General features: G+C 33.8%; 1 protein-coding gene across 1 annotated transcript in view; it reads right to left on the bottom strand.

The window, feature by feature from the left end:
- Positions 1-3,088: 3,088 nt before the first annotated feature.
- Positions 3,089-24,876, bottom strand: part of LOC123564203 (uncharacterized) — a gene marked incomplete at its 5' end in the record, with an annotated part of 31,671 nt that continues 9,883 nt past the window's right edge. The window contains 6 exons of the mRNA XM_053524424.1: positions 3,089-5,852; positions 7,683-7,830; positions 9,092-9,186; positions 9,524-9,667; positions 13,564-13,594; positions 14,648-14,700. Of these exons, the coding sequence (XP_053380399.1) occupies positions 5,824-5,852; positions 7,683-7,830; positions 9,092-9,186; positions 9,524-9,667; positions 13,564-13,594; positions 14,648-14,700 (500 nt within the window). The remainder of the gene's footprint in view (positions 5,853-7,682; positions 7,831-9,091; positions 9,187-9,523; positions 9,668-13,563; positions 13,595-14,647; positions 14,701-24,876) is intronic.

The following is a 24,876-nucleotide window of genomic DNA, read 5'->3' as shown; positions in this document are numbered from 1 at the left end:
CCGGTTCCCTTTAATCATGGACAAATATTTCAAAAATAAGCACACGGACTTATACATTTTATTTCACTAAATTATAGGCCATGTGTTTATTTACAACTGTGAGAAGTTTTATCAAAATCTACATTGTAGAAAAAATTATATTCGCGAAAATGTTATGAAAGTTATGATTTTCCCATAGACTCCCATTATGAAATATTGCGTGAGGTCCAAATTGTTCAAATCAGTCTAGCAAAAAATCAAGCACACGACCCTATCCTTTTTATTTGCTGAATTTTCTAGGTATATTCTGAAGTTTTGAAACGTCAAAAGAGAAACACAGTTAAGACTTTGCATGGATTAGTGTCTGAACAAACTGGTACCAGATCTGAAAACTGATTCCCTCAAGATAATACACTGTGAAAAACTGAAAAACTTTCTGACTTTTTCATGGCAAAAATCTCAAAAATATGTCCGTCCCTGAGTGAATACCAAAATTTCAACTCTCAAGTAAGGAATGTACAAAATTTGGACAACTTTGCTGACCTGACACAAGATACAGTGAAAAAAAAACATTAGTGAATTAAACACTACGTCTTTAGAGTTGAATATTTTGCCAACACGTATTCTCAAATCACATCGATGAATAGATGATCTTCTCTCTAGTATCACTAAATTGGTGAAATTCTCATTGCAACAAGCTTTTTTCCGTGAAATACAAAAAAGAAATTGTTGTTAAACGTCTGCTTAAAAAACGCAGGTCTTGAACTAGAGCCATCCTATTATCGTCCTGTGAGTAACTTATCATTTCTGTCAAATCTTAGAAAGCCGTTCTTTACATAGTAAAAGAGCATGTACATCAAAACTGTCTTGTCTGCATGTAGGAAATATCGCTCCTGTGAAACTGCGCAAATTCGGTTGATACGTGATCTTATAAGTGTTATGGACAGAGAGAAAGCCACAACCCTTATTGCAATTTGCTTAAGTGCCTTATATGACACTGTCGGCCACGACATTCGGTTAGATGTCCTACAAGCACAGTACGGTGTCTGTGAAACAGCTCTGCAATGGATAGATTTCTGCTTAAGGCCTCGTACTTGTAACGTTGATGTCAACAAAGCATATTCAACAGACAGCCGGCTTGAAAGCAGTGTGCCCCAAGGCAGTTGCACTGGTCCTTGGCTCTATCTCACCTAAGCTGGAACTCTTTCTGATGACATTCCCAAGTCCATATCAGTCTACGGTTTTGCTGATGATCATATAGCAATAAAAGCTTTCATCCAACATCTGCTTCCGTAGAAATATAAGCGACCGGAGACCTCGAACGATTCGCAGTTACAATTAATTGTTGGTTGAATAGAAACAAACTGAAAATCAACACTTCAAATACTGAATTTATTATGTTTGGCAGTGACTCAATTGAACAAATGTATTACAAATTCGATTAACATTGCTGGTGATGACATCAAACATTTTTATGAAACTTTGAACTTGAAAGATCATGTAAACCACAAATGTCTAACGGCCATGTTGAATCACCTATAAATTAAGAACATCCAAAATATTTAACCAAAGCAGCCACTGAAATTTTAGTTTTAGTCTTGTCTCCTGGATTAGGATTACTGCAAAGTCATACCGTATGGTATAGCTGACAGTGAAATGCAAAAGACTCAACGTATTCAACTTGTCCTTAACAGAATGAACATTGATAGTTCTAAACAAGCATTGTACGACTTAACATTGGTTGCCGATGAAAGCAACGATTGTTTTCAAGATTCTTTCCTTCAGGTATAGCTGTCACACTGGCTGATAATTTTTATTTTTGTATTTAACAGAACTATTTACAGAAGATAATAGATAAGGGTAGATTTCTCGGATATACAGAGCACTAAAAACACAGCCTTGGAGCCACGCATTTGCAAAGTAGGCCCACAACAAAAAGAAGTATAAGAGTATATTCCTGGTAGGCAAGGTTTGAAATCGTCAGAAAATCCTGAATGTCGTTATGTTGTTCCAAACAACAAGTGCAAAACACTTAATGACATGTACTATCGGTCCAAAACTGTCGAATGAACTGCCGTTAGCGTTACGCAAAAGTGAATCACTTGAAACATTAAAAAATATCTTAAAACACAGTAGAGAAACTTCCGGTCATTGCTTCAAACGTATTGATAATTGTTTTCTGTGTGATAAGTAATAGTTATAGTATGTGCGAGAGTGTGTTACCAGGATATATCAGAGCTAGGGGTACATCAAGGGTATTTTTCTCTGCACATATCGTCGAGGCCGGTAGGCCGAGACAGATATGTGCAGAGAAAAATACCGAGATGTATCCCTAGCTCTGATATATCCTCGTAACACACGAGCATTACATATTATAACTGTTTTATCGCATAGTTTTAAGTTTAAAATTTATATATTATTTTCATTTAAATTTGTTAATTATTATTTTTACTCTTTTGATTCCCTTTCTGCGCCTCGCTGACTGAAACACTAAAACTTCTGTTTTAGAAAATGTGTTCCCCAGATTAAAGTATCCAACAGATTACTGCATTGGTTTTTAATCTTTGCATTTCATTGGCCAAACATATTGTAAAACTTGTTGTTCTGTTTGTAAAAAAAATCAAATTGAGAAATCTCAGAATTTCATATATTTCATGTATTTCTGAATTTGGCGATAACTATCGAGTTTTTGAAATATTCTAGTTTATTTATTCTTTTACTTTATAAATGTATATAGGTGTTTATGATAATTCTTTCTCTGTGAACTGTAAATTGGAGCTAAAATCATCTTTTCTTTGAAAGGAAAAAAAATATACTCCCTCGATAGGACCTCAATAGAGAAAAAGTGTTGCGATATATATCGGAACAGTTTTACTGTGCTGATATATATCGCAACAGTTTTTTTCTAATGAAACTCTTCAGAGATTTCTGTGTTGATATATATCGTAACAGTTTTGTAAAATATCAGCACAGATTTTGTAGTATAATGTGTGTTACCATGTTTAACATACTGCAAAGATCAAAGGAAAACTGCCGCACTATGCGATATCAGTAGGTGTTATGTGTTTATACAGACGGTAATATGACACAAATCATAACAACAACGATACATAAATCACATTTACTAGAGAACAGACTGTATCTCATAAAAACACAAGCAATTGATACAAACACAGAAACAATGTAAACATTTTGTGACGACTAGTTTCTTACGCATTGAATATACATGTATGCAAGGATTGGTATGATTTCATTTATATTATATACACCGGAAATACAGGCAACATGACAATTGGTATGGCAAATGTTCATTTGTATCACGTGACAGAAAAAGCACGACACGACCTTAGGGTGTATAAGAGTAAATTCATTAAACATTTAACGAAGAGCCAAAGTTACGATAATGTCTCTGGCTGTCTCGACGACTCCCTCGTGCAGTTAGTGAGAACGCTACTTAGATGACGTAATCCGTCTGGTGAAACGAATGACAGGAAATAAGATTCAAATGTCAATTACATCGAAGTATTTATAAACATTGATAAAACGAATTTGTTAACAAATCGAATAAAAACATGAACTAATATAAATAAAAGAAATGAAATTATTTGTTCATACGAAATGAACGACATAATATGATCGGCAAGTTAAGCGTCAATCGCTAGTTTGCCAGTCATATTCTGTCGTTCATTCCGCATGTACTCTGAAAAGAAAATTTCATTTCTTAAACGAGATTCATTCTTTAAGGACTTTTATGCAAAAAGGAAATAAGTTATTCTTTATGTAGAAGAAACGTAACACGATACAAATATATAATGCCTAAAATAAATCCAGAAAACGACACATTAACTGTTACTTTACTGTTTCCTGTTTATAACCAGCAATATGTACCACGACCAGATTTGTTTTCGTATTAAACAATGAAGACATGCGTCACATAGCGTCAAATGTCATAGCTTCGACTTGGAAAATAAAACCATACAAACAGACAAACATTTAGCGGGTGTCGTAAAAGATGTACATGGTGACCCTTGATATCGTGTTAGAATCGAATTAATATATTTCAAACAGTGATCTTTTCTTTGATAAACTCATTTTGTGTAGATCAGATGCGTATTGGTTTAAACTGTATTTATGTAGGGATAATACACGTTTTTTGTGTATTAAAATACACAAAACAAACGTGTATTGTCTCTATTCTTGCATAAAAATATATTTTACGACGATTTACGTATTGTTTTCATATGTGATGGCTTGACGATTCCGGTACATTTTTTATTTACCATTCCAGTTGTTCTTGGAAACGGTAAAAATGTTTTAAATATCCGTATCCAGGGCCCGGAAATAAACAACACTATCAAATGTACACCCTGAAGGTTTTTAAGCGATTTTTTTTATCTCACATAATTACAAACATAAAATTATTAATAATTGTTCATATCATTTCACAATTTGGTACTCTATCACAATTTCAAGAATAGTAACTTTACATTCGAGTTATATTGAGTACGGTCACGCAGTTGGAGTACGGATGAGTACGAACGTAGTGTCAAGTTTCCAAGCTGTTTATATAAATTCTTCGAGAAATTAGATAAAAACATACTAACTGATACTTACCAAAATCATAAATATGATACCTAAAAACAAAGAATCGTGCAGGTAAACACGCGATTCTTTAACATTCACGGTTGTCTACAAAATCTGAATTGACGCAGAGTTCTAAAAGGGGAGTAAACAAGGGAAGAAACGAGTACGAACAATGTTGGGGGAAGCGCATTTGGCGTTAGTTACTGATACAGTAAAACATTCTATGGTTTAGATTGCATATTTAATGCTTCAAGAAGTAGTTTTTATGAAAGAAAAAAGACGCAGATACCAGATGTCAATCTGCGCAGAATTACATATACGTCTCTGGGAAAGCATTTCAAAAATAAAAATCGGGTATTAACAGCACGTGAATTGCCTTGTTTGCACACGATTTTTCTCCCGTTAAAACATGGGCGGATCCAGTGAAAAAAGTAGTTTTTATGCAAGAATTTCTACAATTATACAAACAAAGAAAATAGTAATCGAATGGACTGGAAAACAAGCTACTTAAAACGTATATGAATTCCTCTCCATGATGCGTATTAATATATCACTCGGGCTGCGCTCTCGTGATGCAATTCCTTCAACAATGTTTTTATTCAATGACAAGTCACTGTTTTTTGGATATATTTAAGAAATATAAAAATCTCATTTAGTGATTTGTCGCTAAATAAATCATTGTTTGGAGTTCAGATGCGAAGGAATATTATATCACGAGGGCGCATCTGAACAACAAGCAATGATTTTATTCAAGAGCAAATCACTAAATGAGATATATCATTTCGATTCTAACACATTACCAAGTTGCCCGTTTTCAGTTGGTTTCTTTTCCAGCGTGCCGCTATGCCGTTTGACGCTATGAGTTTATAATTGTGATGTCAGAACAATGAATTGTTCTACATGTATAATAATTCGCTGGTTTTATAGGAAAATGAATCGGATCGTGTTAGAATAGATCTTAATTTAACTGCATGTGCGTGATTTAAGTATGTCACACATTCAATATTACATAATTCTACAGACTTTAACGATGTCTCAGCCCAGCTGAAAGCTGGATAAGCTATTTTATACACTGCAATGTGCATTAAACAAAATAAAAAAGAACGATATGATAGAAAGAACAAACACTGGTCATTTAACATTTTCAACTATAAAATTAAAGGCAATGATATTTTGATTTCACTGCAGACGTCACCTCCTCCTATAGTCCATACATTAACTCTTGTAGGTGGCGTTCTGTTGTACCTGCTAAGTCTATCATCATTTTTGCGCCAGCATCTGAGTAAATTCTGAAATGAAGTCAAATTGTAAATAGTTTCACCACTGTTACAAAATTAATGCAACTTTAATATGACAGTTTAGTTATTCTGTTTATGTTATTTAAGAAATAATGTATAAAATTCGTGTTAACGTTATTAATAATACACGGAAAGAGGTTATACCTCCACGGAATAATTTCACGAGGGTCGAGGCCGAGTGAATTATTCTGTCGCCGTATAACCTATTTTGAGTGTATTACTTTAGGTAAAACACGATGTTACTATACATTATTTCAATTCTAATATCTAAAACTGTGGACAAAATATTGTAGAGCTCTTTCTTTGTCGCAACAGAAACAAGCATGTCAGAATGTTCAATAAACTGATCTCTTATTCTTGGTGACAAAGTGGGATGAGGTTGACCTCGTTGATAAAAGTCTGGATAGATCATCTAGGCTTGTGACTTTATACCCGATAAGTTTTACAACATTTGATATATATGTATCTTACCAACCGCTTTGGGGCAATAGATACCAGCACAATTATTAATTGCAGAGGGTCTGTTAAAACGCATTTTTATATTTTTCAAAATGATCTTAGAAAATCTGTGAAATCGGACTAAGAGCGTGGGAAAAGAGTTTGAACACACTGAAATTTTGAAATTTCACACGGAATATTGGGTATTTTAATCGCCTGAAATTAAGCCGGAGATGTTTAAATAATTTGCTATCATTAAATTGAGGTTATTTATTTGTTTTATTGTAAGATCGGAATATATTTCCCTGAGTGAATACCTATAGGTAACCGGATATGTTCGGCGCAGGATACTATGTTAGGCGCAGGATCGATACATTGATTTGAAAACTTTAGTGGTGTTAGTATTCTCCTTTTTTCGAAATTATTATTATTATTATGTATGTATATTTGTTTATATATGAACACGTCTCCAAATAAAAACCAGTACATCGTATACATGTACAAAACCGTTATATACAGCAATCTCTATTAGATATCAAAAATGTGCTTGACTGCGTCAAAAACGGCCATTGCGATATTTGTGATGGTTTACAATAACCTGCTCCCGAGCATCGTCACAAAAGTTTTATCCTGCGCCAAACATCGCCTTTTTTCGTGCATATGGTGTATTTCAAAATTAATAATCTTCACTAAAACACCGATTTAGACATTATGTTTTGGAAGGATGACAGCGAAAAGGTTGATAAATATAGGCCATAAAGATATTGTCTTTGTTTTGCAATATTTTCAAATAACTGTGGCTATAAACTTTATAATTGGTGAAACTGGCGTAAAGTTTCATATCTAACTTCGCCGTTTTTGCTTAAAATGGCATCTTTTCAGGATTTTAAATCGGCTTTGAAAACTCCATTTATTACGTGATAAGACCATAAGGTGATTTTACTGGTTATTTGTTTTATAGGCCGAAAAAAAGGAGAATACTAACACCACTAAAGTTTTCAAATCAATGTATCGATCCTGCGCCGAACATAGTATCCTGTGCCGAACATTATGTATTTTAATGGTTTTAGCAAAATTATATCCAATGTGTCCGCGCAACGTTACGTGCATCGCATCATGACGTCATATTGTCGTGACGTCAGGATATCTTTGTAAGGGATTTTCTATTATTTATAATTCATATTCTTGTCAATTTTATTTCACTGATAAATTTCATTAATTCACTGAAGAGCATGAAATAAATCTCCATATCCCGTCGGAAAATTCTATCAAAACCCGTGTACTTAAAATATAGGCCTAATCACTTTAGATGATGTTTTCCTAATGAAACAGAGAGCAAAAATACTTTCATTGAGAAGTGATCGAATATGCTGTGACTGCTACCTTCATAATCAATCTGATTATTTCCGTCGGCATCTACTATTGATATCATTTCATCTACTTCCTCATCCTCAAGTCTCTCTCCTAGATTCGTCATGATGTGTCTTAGTTCATCAACTGTCAGGTAACCTTTGTTTTCCTTATCAAATACCTACAACAGAAATGTAATATTCCATAAATGGTAGGCCCTAACTGAACCGAGGTTTGTAAGGTTCTAAAATATGGGTATTAGTTACACTGCTTGTTGCTGATAGGATACGGGATATACGCTGTCGATGAAATCCATATCAAGTGAGAGCGAAGCTAGAGCCTGGCACTGATTTTCGAGACAGCATATATCCCTTATCCTGTCACCAACAAGCTGTTTAACGATTTCATCTTGCCGACTACCCTTTACTTCCCTGTTATAATCGGCACATTTTGTAAATTTTCAAAGCTACTAATAGTGCAGTTTGGAATCCTGTAATCAATTGTTTATTAACACAAGCCATAAAATGCACAATGAACTGTCCTTTGACTGAACCACAAAACACAAAAGCTCATTTATACAGATTATGAACTGGTTTTGATCAGAAACACAAAAAATAATCTGTTCCATACTTTCAAAAATATCAGTTTTCACGATGTCAGAAATGCACTAAAACTTCGGCTTTCATTCCGTTTCCTGTTAAATCCTTTATCTTGCACCCAGATTAAATGATCCTACAACAAACTGCTGAGTAACAAATATGTTATGTTGTTTTACGCTGATTTAAGTTTCAACAAGATTTCAACGGCCGTGTCTCCCATACAGAGTTATTGTTCTTCTACTTCCGCTTCTTACGGCTAGCTTCACGAGCCTAAACGATGTACGAGAATGAAAACGGCAAGAAAACACTTAATTTACTCTCGGAAACGATATCTGTACCTAGAGCTGATTGAATACACCAGCGATGCGGCAGCCATTTTGTTTTAATCAAAATTCGTATCGAAATATGACTACCAGGATATGGACTATATCCTGTCTGTATGTGACGTCTTTTGACCAATAGAAATATAAGAAATTTGTAGAAGGCGATATAAAATACAGTACAGTTATTGATGGACATAGTGTGTAAAAAAATGTTTCAAAATTAACCCTTACCTGACCAAATGATTATGTCAAAATATATGTTCAATCTCAGTTTCGACAACTTATAAGAAACATTGTATAGGAATTGTATTAAATAATCTAGCATGTTTCTAGTGTGTTATGGACGAGTGAAACAACTTGTACATAATAATCCAAAAATTGTTTTTGTAGAAGCTTTTTTTTCTCTCAAACATTCGAGATCGGGAAAAAGATTTCATTGTGCATATGTTCTTTCAATAGGCAAGAACTAAACCAGATAACTTTAAACTAAATTCAACTGTTTGCGTCAAAGAGTACTCACCTTAAATGCTTCACGGATCTGGTCGGCAGAGCCAGTGTATGACATTCTGCTAGCCATCATCTCTAAATACTCATCAAAGTCTATTTCACCGTTACCTTGAAAGTAAACTTGATTGTGACAATTTACAGAACATGACTTCTGACATGTCAAAATGAGACTTATTTCTTAAAAATCGTTCTTACGGGGCTTGTACCAGGTCGCAAATATGTATGAAAATTTGAAAAGTTTTATTAAATTCCATTCACAAGTTATTAGTAAATAATTTGTTTTATTCATTATATAAGTTTTGATTTCTTTTTGTCACTATCAAACCGATAGCACAAATAAAAGTCCATTCGGAATAGCACATAGTTTATTATATATCAGTCTGCGATAAATGTCAGATATATAAATATATATATATAACCTTAATTCGTGTTTATCATAACGTACCATCAACATCAACTTGTGCAATAATTTTCTCCAACTCGGCGTCAGATTTAGTTTCTCCAAGAGATCGCATCACTATTCCCAGTTCCTTCGTTGATATCGTTCCGCTACCATCTTTGTCAAACAGATGAAAGGCTTCTTTAAACTCTGGTTTAAAAAAATAAAAGACAGGTTTATTTACAAATAAGATTGTTGGAAAGAAGATGCGTTAACGCTATTCTAGCATAAAACGCAAGAAAACTAATAAATAAAAGCATTATCCCTCAACGTCTTTTAATTTCCATTAAATGCACGGTGCACGGGAACATCTGAGTTTGTTTTTGTTTTGTTTTTGTTTTGTTTTTTCACGTTGACGTCATATGAAAATGAATTTATTTCGATGTTCATGCGAAATGAACGACAGAATAGGATCGGCAAATTAATGTTTAATTTGCCGATCCTATTCAGGCGTTCATTTCGTATGAACTCAAAAAAAAATTCAGTTCTTATATTTAAATTTTATATCCTTTCAATTTGTAAACAAGATTATATTATAACTTGCACACATTTTGTTTTATTTATCATAAAAGTTAGCTTCCCGGCCTTTCTGTTTACCAGACGGAACAACTGTTACGTCATCTAAAGAACGTTCTCCCTGACTAATACAAAATTAAAGGTGGGTCCGTTAATAAATAGAAATGACAGGTTATTTCCGTATAAAATATCGTTTAGAAAATAAAATTGGTTTGTTTATGAATAGAAATAGGTTTGTTAACAAATAAAAGATAGGTTTGTACAAAAGCACAAATCGACCTAGCAAAACTTTTTCACCGTACACATGTAACGTATATTTTAGCATAAAACTGCCGTTCTTTACACTTTCCGGTGGGGTGGGGGGGGGGGGGGGGGGGGGGGGGGGGGGGGGGGGTTAACAAGAGAGAAAGCGTGTGTTAACAGAGAGATTCTCGCGCTCGCGTGCTGTTACAACACCTTTTTTTTATATGCGCGTTCCGTGGCAAAGTGTAAACGTATTACGGCCCCAAAACGGATAATTCAAATGGAAATGACGTCAACGTAAAAAACAAACTCATATATATTTCAAATATTTTCACGAGCGCTTAGCGCGAGTGAAAATGTGAAAATTTTCTCACTTCGAGATGAGATATATTCCATATTCACGAAATTGCTGCATAACGTTATGAAATTCTCATTAAGTAAATTAATTTGAATCGAGAAATATACTATAATGAACTAAATGCGCCTTTTCATCCTGTTTTAAGCAAATAATTTAAAAATTCATACACAATGTGCAAGTAAATCGGAGCTATATCTCTCACAGTGTGAAAATATAGATTTCATATTTTCACAGTGTAAGGGATGAGATATAGAGGATATTACATGAGTGTCTTTTCATATTGAATTTATTAAACGAGTTGAATAAAATAATAAAATGCGAGGCTCTGCCGAGCGTTTTATCAATTTTATTCAACAAGTTTAATAAATTCAATGAGGAAAGTCACAAATGTAATATTCTTTTTATCACATGTTCGATTTTCCTGTCGCAACATCAAACATTCTATTTTCTTTTACTATATAAACAAGTCATTTTGACCAACGTCTCTTATACTATAAACGACGTCGACGTCAAAGCTTTATTACACTAGTGTATTATCATTTTTATGTAATGGCTTTATTACACTCCCGCGACGTCAAATATGTGATAAATAAAAATATTTAACTGATAGAATACAGTATTTCATTAGTTAGCATAAAATAAACAAAAATATTTAACTGATAAAATACATAGAGGATATTTGTTTGTTTTAGTGTAAGATCGAAATATATTTCACTAAGTGAACACTATATAGAGGATAATTGTTGGTTTCGGTGTAATATCACGTTATAATTTCACCGAGTGGGCACCAAAAGTGATATTTTCACGAGTGGCGCAGCCACGAGTGAAAATAACAACTTTTGGTGTTCACGAGTGAAATTACCGTGATATTACATCGATACCAACAATTTTTCTGTTTATTTTATGTCTAAAACTCTACTTTTGTTGTGTTTATTTCAATAAAATGTCGAAATTTGCGGGAATTTTTATCAGGAAGCATCGCAAAGATGACGTCATTTTAACGACGTCATCGTCATATTGTTTCCGGCTTTCAGTACGCTCGGTAAACTTTTTGACGTTAATCCGGGTATCAGATTTGATAATTTTCATTGAGTGGCCAGTGAGTTTATCAGGATATAATTCACCGTTATATTTCGATAAACCACCGAAAAACATAAAATAAAATGCAATATTTTAATGTTAATTAATGGTTTTAACCAAATGTTATCCAGTTTGTCCGCGCAACGTCACGTGCATCGCATCATGACGTCAAAATGTCGTGACGTCAGGATATTTTTGTAGAAAAACTGTAAATGGTTCTATGATTTCTGTTACACTTTGTTATGATGGAATGTATAGAGGATATTACACGAGTGTCTTTTCATATTGAATTTATCAAACGAGTTGAATAAAATAATAAAATGCGAGGCTCTGCCGAGCATTTAATCAATTTTATTCAACGAGTTTGATAAATTCAATATGGAGAGTCACAAATGTAATATTCTTTTATCACATGTTAGCCTTTCTTGTCGAAAAATCAAATAATCGACTTTCTTTTACTATATAAACAAGACAATTTGACCGACGTCGCCTATAGTATAAATGACGTCGATGTCAAAGCTTTATTACACTAGTGTGTTATCATTTTTATTCAATGGTTTTATTACACTCCCGCGACGTCAAACATGTGATAAATATATTTATGATCCTGTTAGTATTCCTATACATGTATATCTTCACTGAAGTATATTTTGCATGGATTTTTTTATTATTTATAATTTATATTCTTTCGCATTCAAGTGAAGTTCCGTACCAGTGAAAAGTAAAACAGTGTTTGAAACAGTGAAAATATCAATTTTATTTCACTGATAAATTTCGGTATTACACTGAAGAGCATAAAATAAAGTATTTTATTAGTTAGCATAAAATAAATTCATTTATTATTTATTAGTTTTTTTTTCTTTTTTTATGCTAGAATAGTGTTAGTGCATGTTCATTTCTTGTTATAACATCTTCAGAATCCCTCGGCATTCTGCAGACGTTATAACACGAAACAGCATGACTTTTATGTTATCCCTACATTGTTGTCTGCGTATCTTTGGGCCACGACCTTTAGAAAAATAACATTGATTGTTCCTTTTCCACTATTTACTGTATTTTTTTGCGCGAAAAAGATAACGACATCTATAACAATTTAGATGATTTAGTGTATTTTAGATTAATTGGTCGATATTTTGTTTGTTCTTAATTGATGGAAAATGACTTTTCTTAGAAGAGATATTTTTATGTTATACGACACAGTTTTAGCGGGAAGGGTTCAGTACAAGCATATATTTCTGTAGAATGTTAATGTTCAATCAGAATCAATTTAGGAATATCTGTGTACATCATTAACACAACTGTTCAGTTCATCGCTTTTGCAGTTCTATATTTTGAAACAAACAAGAATTTTAATTTACATTTGTTCGTATGCCATTATGTGTGCAAGTGTATAAGTGAAGAGTTGCACGAACGATTCAATCCGCCACTTCCTAACCCCCGACAAATCAATACAAAAGCATTTGAAATTTTGCATCGAAGTGTCCTTAAGATTCAGTAGGAACTGGAAAGGTCTAAATTATAGCATTTGTAATTTTTTAATTAAAATTTGTAATACTTAAAAGCATTACTGCTATGTTGAAAATAAACCTCAAATGTGCCGCTTTCATTTGCTTTCATAGAAAACTACAAATAGTTTGCTTGTTTTTTTTTTCTGCACTGCAAATAATTAAATATTAATGTAGAGAAATAGAGCTTTCAATGCATAGCTAAAAGCCTATTTGTACAAGCACTTAAATGTCTAAACATTAAGTTTGAAAATTGAATTTCACTGATAAAATCCTGAACCGCAGGTAACATGATAATAACAAACACTTAAAATAGCGTATTCATATAAAGAAATAATATTTACCTGCAATTTCCTCGGCAGTTAATTTGTCGGCCTGAAAGGAAAAAATACTTTATTGTTAATACAACTAATAAATTTGTTTTACGCCAAACGAAGACATAAAAATGATTCAGTGGGCCGGTAGTCTAGTAGTAGCACGCTTGACTGCCAATCCAGAGGTCCGGGGTTCGAATCCCGGTCAAGACACTAGAAATTTCTGAGATGCTCTTGAGTGTCTCCCACCTTACTTAGAGGTTTGTACTGGTTCTTCCCAGGAAAGACGGCTTCGCTACACTGGACACGTTAAAGAATCATACTGTCTATTCGCAAAGAGCTAGGCTAAGTTAACACGTTAAAGAACCAGACTGTCTATTCGCAAAAAGCCAGGCTAAGTTAGCCGGAAAGGCCTGTATCTAAAAGGGATTTCTCTCTCTCTCTGTTCTGGGGGCTTTATCTCACTCTGTCCCTCTGGTCAGATCGCTCTGTGTCTGTACTAGTAGAGGATGAATTTCGCGTCCTGTGTGGCTGCATTTGCTATATGTAAAGCGCCTTTGAACGTGTTTATCATGAAAAGGGCGCTATATAAATCTGGTATAATAATAATAATTCGCAAGAAGGACGACTTCTTTAATCAACTTGACTAAAATATGCTTAAAACACCACATTTTAACAGTATCTTTGCCGAGGTGAAAACCAAAGCTAAGACAGTTGATGTAGATTATATACAGATTTGTTATATCTATCGTTTAAAAAGCTTTACTGCGTTTTAAACAGTATTACCTATTTGGGCGAACAGTGTCAAGGAATTTTAATACACGAATTCATGACAATGTTTAAAGCCTACACAAATATATGTACAGTGTAAACATAGTTCTCCGAAAATCTGGTACTAGATTGCACAGAAATATTATATCATGTCTTCCGATTAATTCTTTGCTCTTATTGATGCGATGACATATGGTTATAAACAAAACAAATTTGTTTTAGAAAGCTTGACACGGTTCCCTCAAGTAGGGAAAGATGTAAACCCCCCCCCCCCCCCCCCCCCCCCCCCCAGGCTGTAAGCTTTGTTCAAGAATGGATGATGGGTTATTTCCCTTTTAAAGACCTGTGTCTTTGTTGGTGGTGGTGGTACTAGTTCTAGAATCAGCACTGTTTGATCTGTTTATAGATTTAAAAGAATTTTCCAAAACTATATAAGTTTAAAACTGCACTTTCAAAATATGACATAAAAAATACTTAAATATTTGAAAAAAAAAAAACAACATAAAGTGTAATATACTACCTTAAAATGTTAACATGTATATCTACAAAGTCGCATATTTTGGTATACATTTTGTTCAGTGTATACTTCATTATTTGTGAAACTATTAAAATTATGCTTAACCAAATATGAAGTACGTAAATTCTTACCATTTTAATGTAAGATTTATTTCCAGCACATTGCGTATATAATTTAAAAACACGAATACTTTATCAACTAAAAGTTACCAAAATCAACAAAAAATTGTTTTAAAATACGTTTATACTTTACAATAAGTTTGTATTTCACAACTTATTTCTTAACCTCAATAATAAGCTTTCAAATAAATCCCAACTGAATAATAACTTTACATGTAAGTAAATAGACCGATTTAAATTCGTTTGTCCTTTTACTTTAATATATCTTTCTTTTCAAACAGGGGTGTCACATTACGTATCAAAGGCTATTATTGAAAATGTATGTAAAATGTAGTGATTTTATATTTGATAAATATTGATCTTCGATACGGGCGTACTTGAATATTTGGTTTCTTTTTTATATCGGGAGTGGTTTTACAAACCTACGTTAGTTTATCGCTTTAGTATTAAAATGAATGTTTACAAAATTTGTTCAGTTAAATCAAGATTGTCATACTACTGAAGTGAAATATATGTAAATGTGGGCTCTTAAGGACGCTCGCTACAGTTTCGTAATTGTTTTCTCAATAATAGATTGTGATGAAATGTTTTGTATTAAAAGATCATGTTATGATGTATTGAAAAATGAAATAAAAATACTAGGTCACCAGCTTTGTTTCAATTTAATTTGCCCCTAGATATGATGCTATTTTTAACATTTTTCAAAATTTCTATAATCCTAAAATATATTTCAGTAAAGTACAATAATCAGCATAAATTTGATAGCTATGCATTTTTTTAACGGAGACAATATATCTATTTGAAACATGGTCAGAAAAATCAAAAGAAAATGATTTTATAAAGAAAGGAATACTTGTTCAGCAGACCCAAGGGCTATTTCTACATATTTTTGTCAATTTTAAGTTGGTACTTCTGCTATTTTATCGAGTTTCACATAATAGAATTTAATCAAACTCTGCACATACCTTTAGTTATGTCTACCTAATCTAAAACAAAAAGAAAATTGATAGGTCACCATATTAGATTTCGCTTAAATCAAATTACAATGAGATGGGGTGTGGCGGGCATTTATACAACGCAGGCTGGCACGAATTACTCTTTCAGTGTTTGAGCAAATGACTTAGAGATATATCAAATTATCAAACGGCAGATTTCTTAATAAGCGGATCTTAAGGTGTTTCTGAAGCATTTTGATGTCATAGAACGATGAAAGTTTCCGCCTTTCTCCGAACAAAACCTATAGTTTACGAATATGGATGTACGGTATGGGTACGGTACGGGATTAGAATCAGCTGTGACTCAATGCAGAGCTGGAGCGCCGGTATAAATTATAGACTCCAGTATATGTCGGATTGAAGCAATTTGAACTAGAAGTACTTTAAATGTATATATTTTGTAATCATAGAGATACTTACCCTAACCTCTAGTCAGTATATTATACATATCATACATTAAATGCATGCGAACATACAATAATTTGCGAATTTTTGCCGTATGCGACATAAGATAATCACTTCCGGGCATGCGCAGAAGACCGCTCCAACTCTGCAATGAGCTACATCGATTAGAAGGTTATAACACACTAAATAGCCAGCACTATATATTCTATATAAAATAACAAGTTTTCACAATGCTGCAATACACACTTTACCCATTTTAAATTTCTTTAACTTACATTTTCTTGTAGAGCAACATTTATACTGTAAAAATATCCAAAAGAAAAGTAGGGGTCATTTTGATGCAAGAAAAATTTTTCTGGTCAGACACTGATATTAATTTTTCCATAGGCTTACAGTGTAAGAAATGACTCTGTAGGATCCCCTCAAAACTTTTGTTGACACATGAGGTGCCATTTACCCTGTCAAATAGCCTTCCAGACACCAAAAAATAACATTTTTACATGGGCATACGGGATCCATTTTTTTTCTATTTCCATTCAAAGACAACCACCCTCACCTGTGCATGAGATTTAGTGGTGAAATCCAACAAGTACTTACTTCACTAAATTGCTAATTTCAGAGATAAATATATAGCCAGGCCGCTATAAAATACTTCAAAATGCACAGACAACATTACATTTCCAGATTTTAAGGATATTTTCATGATTCAAAGCAACACATTTTTAACCAATCAGCTGAAGTCTCATTGAATGCTACACATTTTTCAACCAATCCGAAGCCGGCAAAAATAACAACATTTGACCTTCTGGTCAAACGGACACACCGTAATTTTTACACTGAAATGACAATCACAATTTAGGGTAGGTGTGTATGAATAAATTTCACATGTTAAATCAGTTTGGAGTCTTTTTTCAACATGCAAATGCTACTAGTATGTCAAGAATAGGCATGCAATATGATTTCAACCAATATATAGCAATGATTTCAAGGAAAAATCCTTCTTACAGCAAAAAAAAAAACTGAGAACTATTTGAATCCGCCATTATGCAACTACCATTTTTTCATAGGTGCTCAGGCTATTTAGTGTCTGTATGCCAGAAACACAACCAAATTGGCACGGTGCTGGGGTAAATATCGACCCGTCCGGAAAAACTGTAGCGAGCGCCTTTAAGACATTGAAACTGTTTTAATCTATTTTAAGCAACGGTTCATCAACCATATACCGGATTAATTAACCCGACAGTAACATCTAAAAAAGAAAAAAAGCTCGTACTGATAGTTTAAACATATCTTATTTATTTCAGTAATACATGAAACATTTACAAAACATGATTAAGGAATGGACAGAAAGCTATATCAGCTTACGGTTGTCCTCTCGTACTGATAGGTTTGATATAATAAAGTAAAACATTGGATTCTACACAATTTATGGATTCCACGTTTATTTGGTTTTCTTCCCTATAGTACATTTGGTAGACAAACTCTTCTATACCGAATACCTCTGTAATCGAAAAGTTTCCCTTTGCCTAACCTAGCGGGGAAAGATAAGATTATCCGGGTAGAAGATAAGCTTTTCTTGCCTACCAAGCGGGAAAGAACAAGGTTATATGGATTGGTGATCACCTTGGGCAAAGAAAAGCTAAACATGCGCATATTGACTTCAAAATTGGTCGTAATATTATGGTGTGATAGTGTTTGAGCGACTTTTAGTTCACAATATCGTTGAATTTGTTGCAGTAATATTAACGGTAGGCAAGAAAAAATGACCTAATTAGTTATTATATATAATAATATATCTGCCTGAGTAATTCAGGCGTTTCCCAGCCCTTGGAACGGCATGAATAAAAAACCACCTCGCTAGCGCTCAGTTTTTCATTCCACGCGGTCCCTCAAGAAAATCCTGTCTTACATAGACAGGTATGTAAGATCCTTATGTTTATACATATCAGACGGGAAATTCCGGTACTTTCAGCGGTGTTGGAAAACTCCATAAAACAGAATAGAAATCCAATACCATGACAGTTCCTCTGATCAATAGCATAGTTCTCGATTAAAAAACACACGTAAGTTTAGTAAAAATACATAACGTTACGCTGCAAGCGATAATACAAAACCGGAACTAAACATTGTTATTTGTCTTTGAAACGTCATGACGCATTTCCTGTTTGCGATCGTTGATTTTGAATACATTTAGAAAATAGTTCTAAAAAGAAAGTCGTCTGATTTTATTTTTACTATTATTTTTAGAATTTGGTATGCAACAAAAAGATTCTAGCATTGGCTGTAAGTGCAACTCGCGTAACTGTTTACGCGGTAACTTGGCAGAGCCTCGTTACCGCCTTAAACAGTCACCCTCGAGGCCGGATATTTCTATCTGCACCTACAACCAGTGAAAAATCTTATATTCGTCCTTAGACTGTCCAATTTAGAGGTGTTTCCAATGTATTATCACAGCGTCAGTTTTACATATTTTTGGTGATTATCATTATTTGATTAATTGCAAAAACGATAATTTCAGTGTTTTAATTAAGAAATAATTTATGGCAAAAGAGTGTTTTAACACTATTTATGCACGATGGGCAGTTATACGTCGGGCGTAATATTTTCACGAGGACGTATTACCACGCGAGTGTATAAATAGTGTTAAAACACGGTTTTGCTACGAATTATTTCGATTCTAATATGTTGTTAATCTGAAACAGCTAGTAGATAAAATATAGAAGCGCTCTTTCTTGGTCGCAGCAAAACCTTTGACGTCACTGCACGTTAACGTGACGTCATTCTAGCGTAAGATTGTTTGAACAGAGACAAGCATATTTGAATGTTTATTCGTCAAGAGACGCCAAATTGATTTATTCCAAACAGCAACAACCAGAAATCAAAGGCCTGAATGGCCTGAGTCGGCTAATGATTGATGTACTGACAGTATAGTCTACCAGTTTCAGTTTGTTTTTAGTTTTTTCTTAAAATTTCATAACACAGCTCGATATTTACCCAAAATATTATATCCGGATACGATTACACTTTTCTCCAGTTTGAACAATATATTTTACAAATTGTGATGATACAAAGACATTTAGCAGCAATTGGCAGTATCTGACATTGAAGTTTACGGTTAAATTACCTCTTATTTAAATCTTTTCATAAAAAAGTTATTTCGTGAAAGCAGCCAAACATAGACGATCTACTTTCGATTTCAAAAACTACAAGAAAATACACACACACACAATTTAATGTTTCGCCGATTTGTTTATTTCTCGAAAAATAAGAATTAAAATCATTTTTAATATCAGTAGTAACTAAACAAACCAGTAAGAGCTTCTTCTTCCGATAATTTATCCGTTTACTGACTGCAAAATTCAACCCACGCAAAGTTTATAGAAATCATACGATGCGTGTTTACGTTCAATGTGGGAGAATTAAGGCTGATCGGCTATGTTACCTAACGCATCCAGACGATTCAGATTTTGTTTTTTAAAAAAGCATTGTGTGCGTTTCTGTAATTTTATATACGTTTTTATACGCTTAGAAATTATTAGACATGCGTATTTGCATTATTTCTATACGTAATTTACGCTAATACGCATCTTATCTGGAGCCCTGTGGAACTATTTTTTGTCTTTCGCTGGATGTTACCCAAGCTTTGTAAGCCTGCGCAATTCTTAAAATGCACATTTATGCTTAATGAGTTACATTCGAGAATTGCACAATTACAAGTCATGAATATGACAGATTACATCGTATATTGATCATAGCAAAGGGAATTGACACAACTTAACTTCATTCATGCAGTGAACTGTTTGAAGTTTGAGAAATCTAATGGAACTACATCCCTTCACTGTGTTATTTGGTCCATTTAGAGAATCGTTGGATAGCAAGGACTCGTCAAAAGGCTTTCAGCCTTTAGCCGACTCAAAAAAACATTGGAACATTAATTTACTTTCCTTACAGAAAGTGATTTTGTAACATGGTAGCGTTCTTTATACTTATAGTTTTTTACAGCTAAGAAAGTTATGTTCTTATATTCAGGCAGAAAATTTAACCAATTCCTTACGAAGGAGAACGTTTATAGTACTGGAAGAACAAATAAGTACACTGAAATATAGATATCGCGTATCAGTTTTCAGTAACGAATTTTCAGTAATCACATTTAAAATTCTTGTCGGAACTGTACTTACTGATCCGCCTAATTCGTAATAGGGGTTTTTGTAATTTGCGGCTTTACTCTGTAAGATCCAGATAATAATGTCAACTTTATTGCCAAAACTGTATTTTCCCTTTGTCAAAATCTAAATTTCTTAAAGCACTCGTTTTATATTTTACAACATTTTTGCATGGAATTACATAACATATCCCAAAATTTATATCAATCCATTCACAAATAATGTCGAAATTGGTTTTTAATTCTAATTTTTACAATGGGAATTGCACTACCAAAACCGTTCTTTTAAAAAAAAATTTATATAAATAAATGAAATTTATCCTATTTCGACCGGCTGATTTTATGTCCTCGGGCATAAAGCGATTGAACAGTCCGTCCGTCCGTCCGTCCGTACGAATCAGATTGTCCACATTAATGAATTGATTTAGTCCACTCTCACACTCAACAATCCTTTTAGCAAGACCTACAAACTGACCGATATATATATAAATGACATTGACCCTCATATGACCTGCACCTGCAAACTTAAAACCTTAACAAACAACAGTTTTGGTCCTCTAGCCCACATAAATGAAACAATTTAGTTTATATGTATTGACATACATCTGAGCTTCACCCTCAGACAACAACATGTTTGGTCATACATCCGGATGTATGATTTGTGTTTTTAAAACGCAGCTCCGTCTTTTTAATATGATATCTAATAGCAGTGGTATCGTTTTATATTTAAAAAAGAAATCTAAACTTTAAGAAAACCATTCTAGCGGAAAAGGATAATCAAACAGTCAATAGCTTTTTAAACACAATTTATTCGTAAAAATCTTACCATTCTTTCTCCTTTTTTATCTTCCTATCATTAGTATAATCTCCAAGTTCGTTTTGACGTAGATGCGCTACATCAGAATGGTATGACGTCACTCACGCCTGCTTCGTTAGAGCATTATCCCGCGAAATTTGGTTGTTTGAATTTTCTTCTGTTTGAAATTATTGCGACTTCATGGCATTCGTGTGCGACAAATTATACAAGAGTTTTAAACGACGTATGTGGCTACTCGGGATAAATATTTTTTTTTCTTTATTTTAATTTCATAATGAAAAAACGAATTTCAAGGAGTTCGGGCATGTGAAATATCTTTCTGTAATATATTGTCTACTTTAATCCAAACAATAGTAAACTGTATTACAGAAACTGTAATGTATCGCAATGTCCTGCGCGATGTGCAAGGCTGCTAGGCGGATGTTCCATCCGTAATGGACGAAAGGTGTAGTATTCACCTCCTAATCATCCAGTCTATAGTGGGACAATGTGATAGTTTCTACGATCAAATATTTGCTATATAAATCTGAAAGAAAAAAAATGCAAGTGGGTGCTTTTATTGTGCACTTGATCATCCGTATTATCCAATATGTCTGAATTAGCTGACCCAAAACCTATTACATGTATACTTGATATCGATTCAATTTTGAAACTAGCAATTCAAAACTAGTAGCAGCTTATATACGTTCATTATTTTGGTAGAAATATTACTAAAGGCTCGTCCATATATCAACATGCGTAACCCTTGGGTATATTGGGTATACAGCAAATCACATGAAATCCATTCATTTACAAGTACGTGAAACCCATTTGTCTTTTTTATGGCTAAACTGTGGCTAGAGCTGGGTTACAAAGTGGCAAACTGGCCATCCGTGGCGATGTACTTCAGATCAATGACTCAGAGTCACAGGCCAGTCGAAACCTTTCGTTTGGTGTTATATTCTTTCATGTGAGGAAGTCCTCAAGCTGACATACAGGTCGCTGGTTCTACTCAGGAGCCCGTTCGTGTCTGAAATAATGACCAGAAGGGCACCTGAGGTCTTCCCCCACTATGAAAAGCTGGAAAGTTGACATATGACATATAACTATATCTATATCCCCCTTCCCCCACCAAAAATGTTGGCAAATTAGAGTAATTAAAATCCATTTACCCAATTCTGATGATATAACACGATTTCGAAATTTCCTTACACAGGGTAATTTTAATTCTATCACCATAACACATGATACCTTTAGGAAATTTAGATTTTGTTTTGCGCGCATTGCATTAGAAACTGGTGGTTCGAATACAAGATTTTAGGATAGGAAGTGTCATTTTGTTGACCTGATAATAACTGAATTTCATGTACTCCTTAAAAGTTCAAGTTTAGACCCTTGTTTCGTTGTCATACCTAGTCAAATGTCCAATCTGTGGAACTGTTGCATATCCATGTCACTATCTGACAAATTGACAATAGTGGAATATCTTGCATGTATCTATATGATATTCATTTACCTACATCTTGTGTTCTTTTATTAGTCGATGATATCCATCTTGCTTTTTTCAATCATGCTGCAGTTTGATACACATGTACTACATTTGCTTAATTGACCGGCGGTATCCTTAACTTTTGCCTTCCCCATACATTTATTTTGTATATTTATGACTGGTACTAACAGGAGTGGTTATGCCAAGAATTACGATGTATATTAATGGATGATTTGTTTATATATTAAACGGTAAATTTTGTATTCTGACATTTGTTATTTATACAGCTGTATGAAATTTTGTTTAAAATATCTTTTTCAATTTTCTTCTAGGGAAACACCCGTCCAACTCTCTCAGTAAAATCATTGCTACTCATCCAGCAACCAGACACACTGTACGTTTACTGGTGACCAAGAACTATACGCCTTTAAGGGGTGTTTTCGTCGTTATTAATTTCATAATGTTAGTAGAAACTTACATTACAGAATGAGAAATTCTGCTGATTATGATTCGTGATGTCCGTTGCTATCACGCCGACTTTGATATTCAAATGGCGAGAGTGGATCTATGCAAGGAAATCTTGTACTATTGTCCGATTTATTTCATTTCCAAACGTAATAATTGATACTCATCAGTTTCAAAAGTGAACAGAACTAACCACCTTCATCAATGTTAGGTTTGTAACAACAGTTGGTGCTTTACTACTACATTTCTTGTCGAATTTTGGCGGATGGAAGACTATCGCTCTTGACTTAAATTGCAATGAATATATTTTAGTCTCTTTCGTAATTCTCTGTGAACAGACAGCTATATAAATGTATATATGTATATTTTGGTGACAAGTCCCTTTAAACAAGAGGGCCAAGATGGCCCTGGGTCGCTCACCTGAGAAACACATCATAACACACCATAACAGTGTAAACATGTTTGACCTAGTGACTTCATGGAAAAAAATATTCTGACCAATTATCATTAAAATTTGAGCAAAAATCTGAGTATAGATAAGTATTTTCTTTGATTTGACCTAGTGACCTAGTTTTTGATCCCAGATGGCCCATATTCAAACTTGACCTAGATTTCATCAAGGCAATCATTCTGGCCAAATTTCATGAAGATCAATTGAAAAATACAGCCTCTATTGCATACAGAAGGGTTTTCTTTGATTTGACCTAGTGACATACTTTTTGACCCAAGATGACCGTTATTCAAATTTGACCTAGATTTCATCAATGCAATCATTCTGACCAAATGTCATGAAGATCAATTGAAAAATACAGCCTCTATCAAATACACAAGGTTTTTCTTTGATTTGACCTAGTGACCTAGTTTTTGACCCCAGATGGCCCATTTTCAAACTTGACCTAGATTTCATCAAGATAATCATTCTTACCAAAATTCATGAAGATTAATTGAAAAATACAGGCTCTATTGCATACACAAGGTTTTCCTTTGATTTGACCTAGTGACATACTTTTTGATCCTAGTTGACCCATTTTCAAACTCGGCCTAGATTTCATTAAGATTATCATTTTGACCTAATTTCAGGAAGATCAATTTTAAAAAATACAGCCTCTATGGCATATACAAGCTTTTCCTTTGATTTGACCTAGTGACCTAGTTTTTGACTCCAGATTACCTATATTCAAGCTTGACCTAGATTTTTTCAAGATAATCATTCTTACCAAAATTCATGAAGATTAATTGAAAAATACAGCCTGTATTGCACACACAAGGTTTTTCCTTGATTTGACCTAGTGACCTACTTTTGACCCCAGATGACCCATTTTCGAACTCGGCCTAGATTTTATCAAGATAATCATTCTGACCAAAATTCATGAAGATTAATTGAAAAATACAGCCTCTATCGCATACAGAAGGGTTTCCTTTGATTTGACCTAGTGACATACTTTTTGACCCCAGATGACCCATAATCAACTACTCAACGTAGAATTTATCAAGGCAATCATTCTGACCAAATTTCATAAAGATCAATTGAAAAATACAGCCTCTATCGCATACACAAGGTTTTTCTTTGATTTGACCTAGTGACCTACTTTTTGACCCAAGATGACCGTTATTCAAATATGAC

This window comes from Mercenaria mercenaria, chromosome 1 (assembly GCF_021730395.1).
Source record: "Mercenaria mercenaria strain notata chromosome 1, MADL_Memer_1, whole genome shotgun sequence".
Lineage (NCBI taxonomy): Eukaryota > Metazoa > Mollusca > Bivalvia > Venerida > Veneridae > Mercenaria > Mercenaria mercenaria.
Note: the sequence above shows the minus strand (reverse complement) of the source record. Positions and strands in the feature narration are given on the sequence as shown.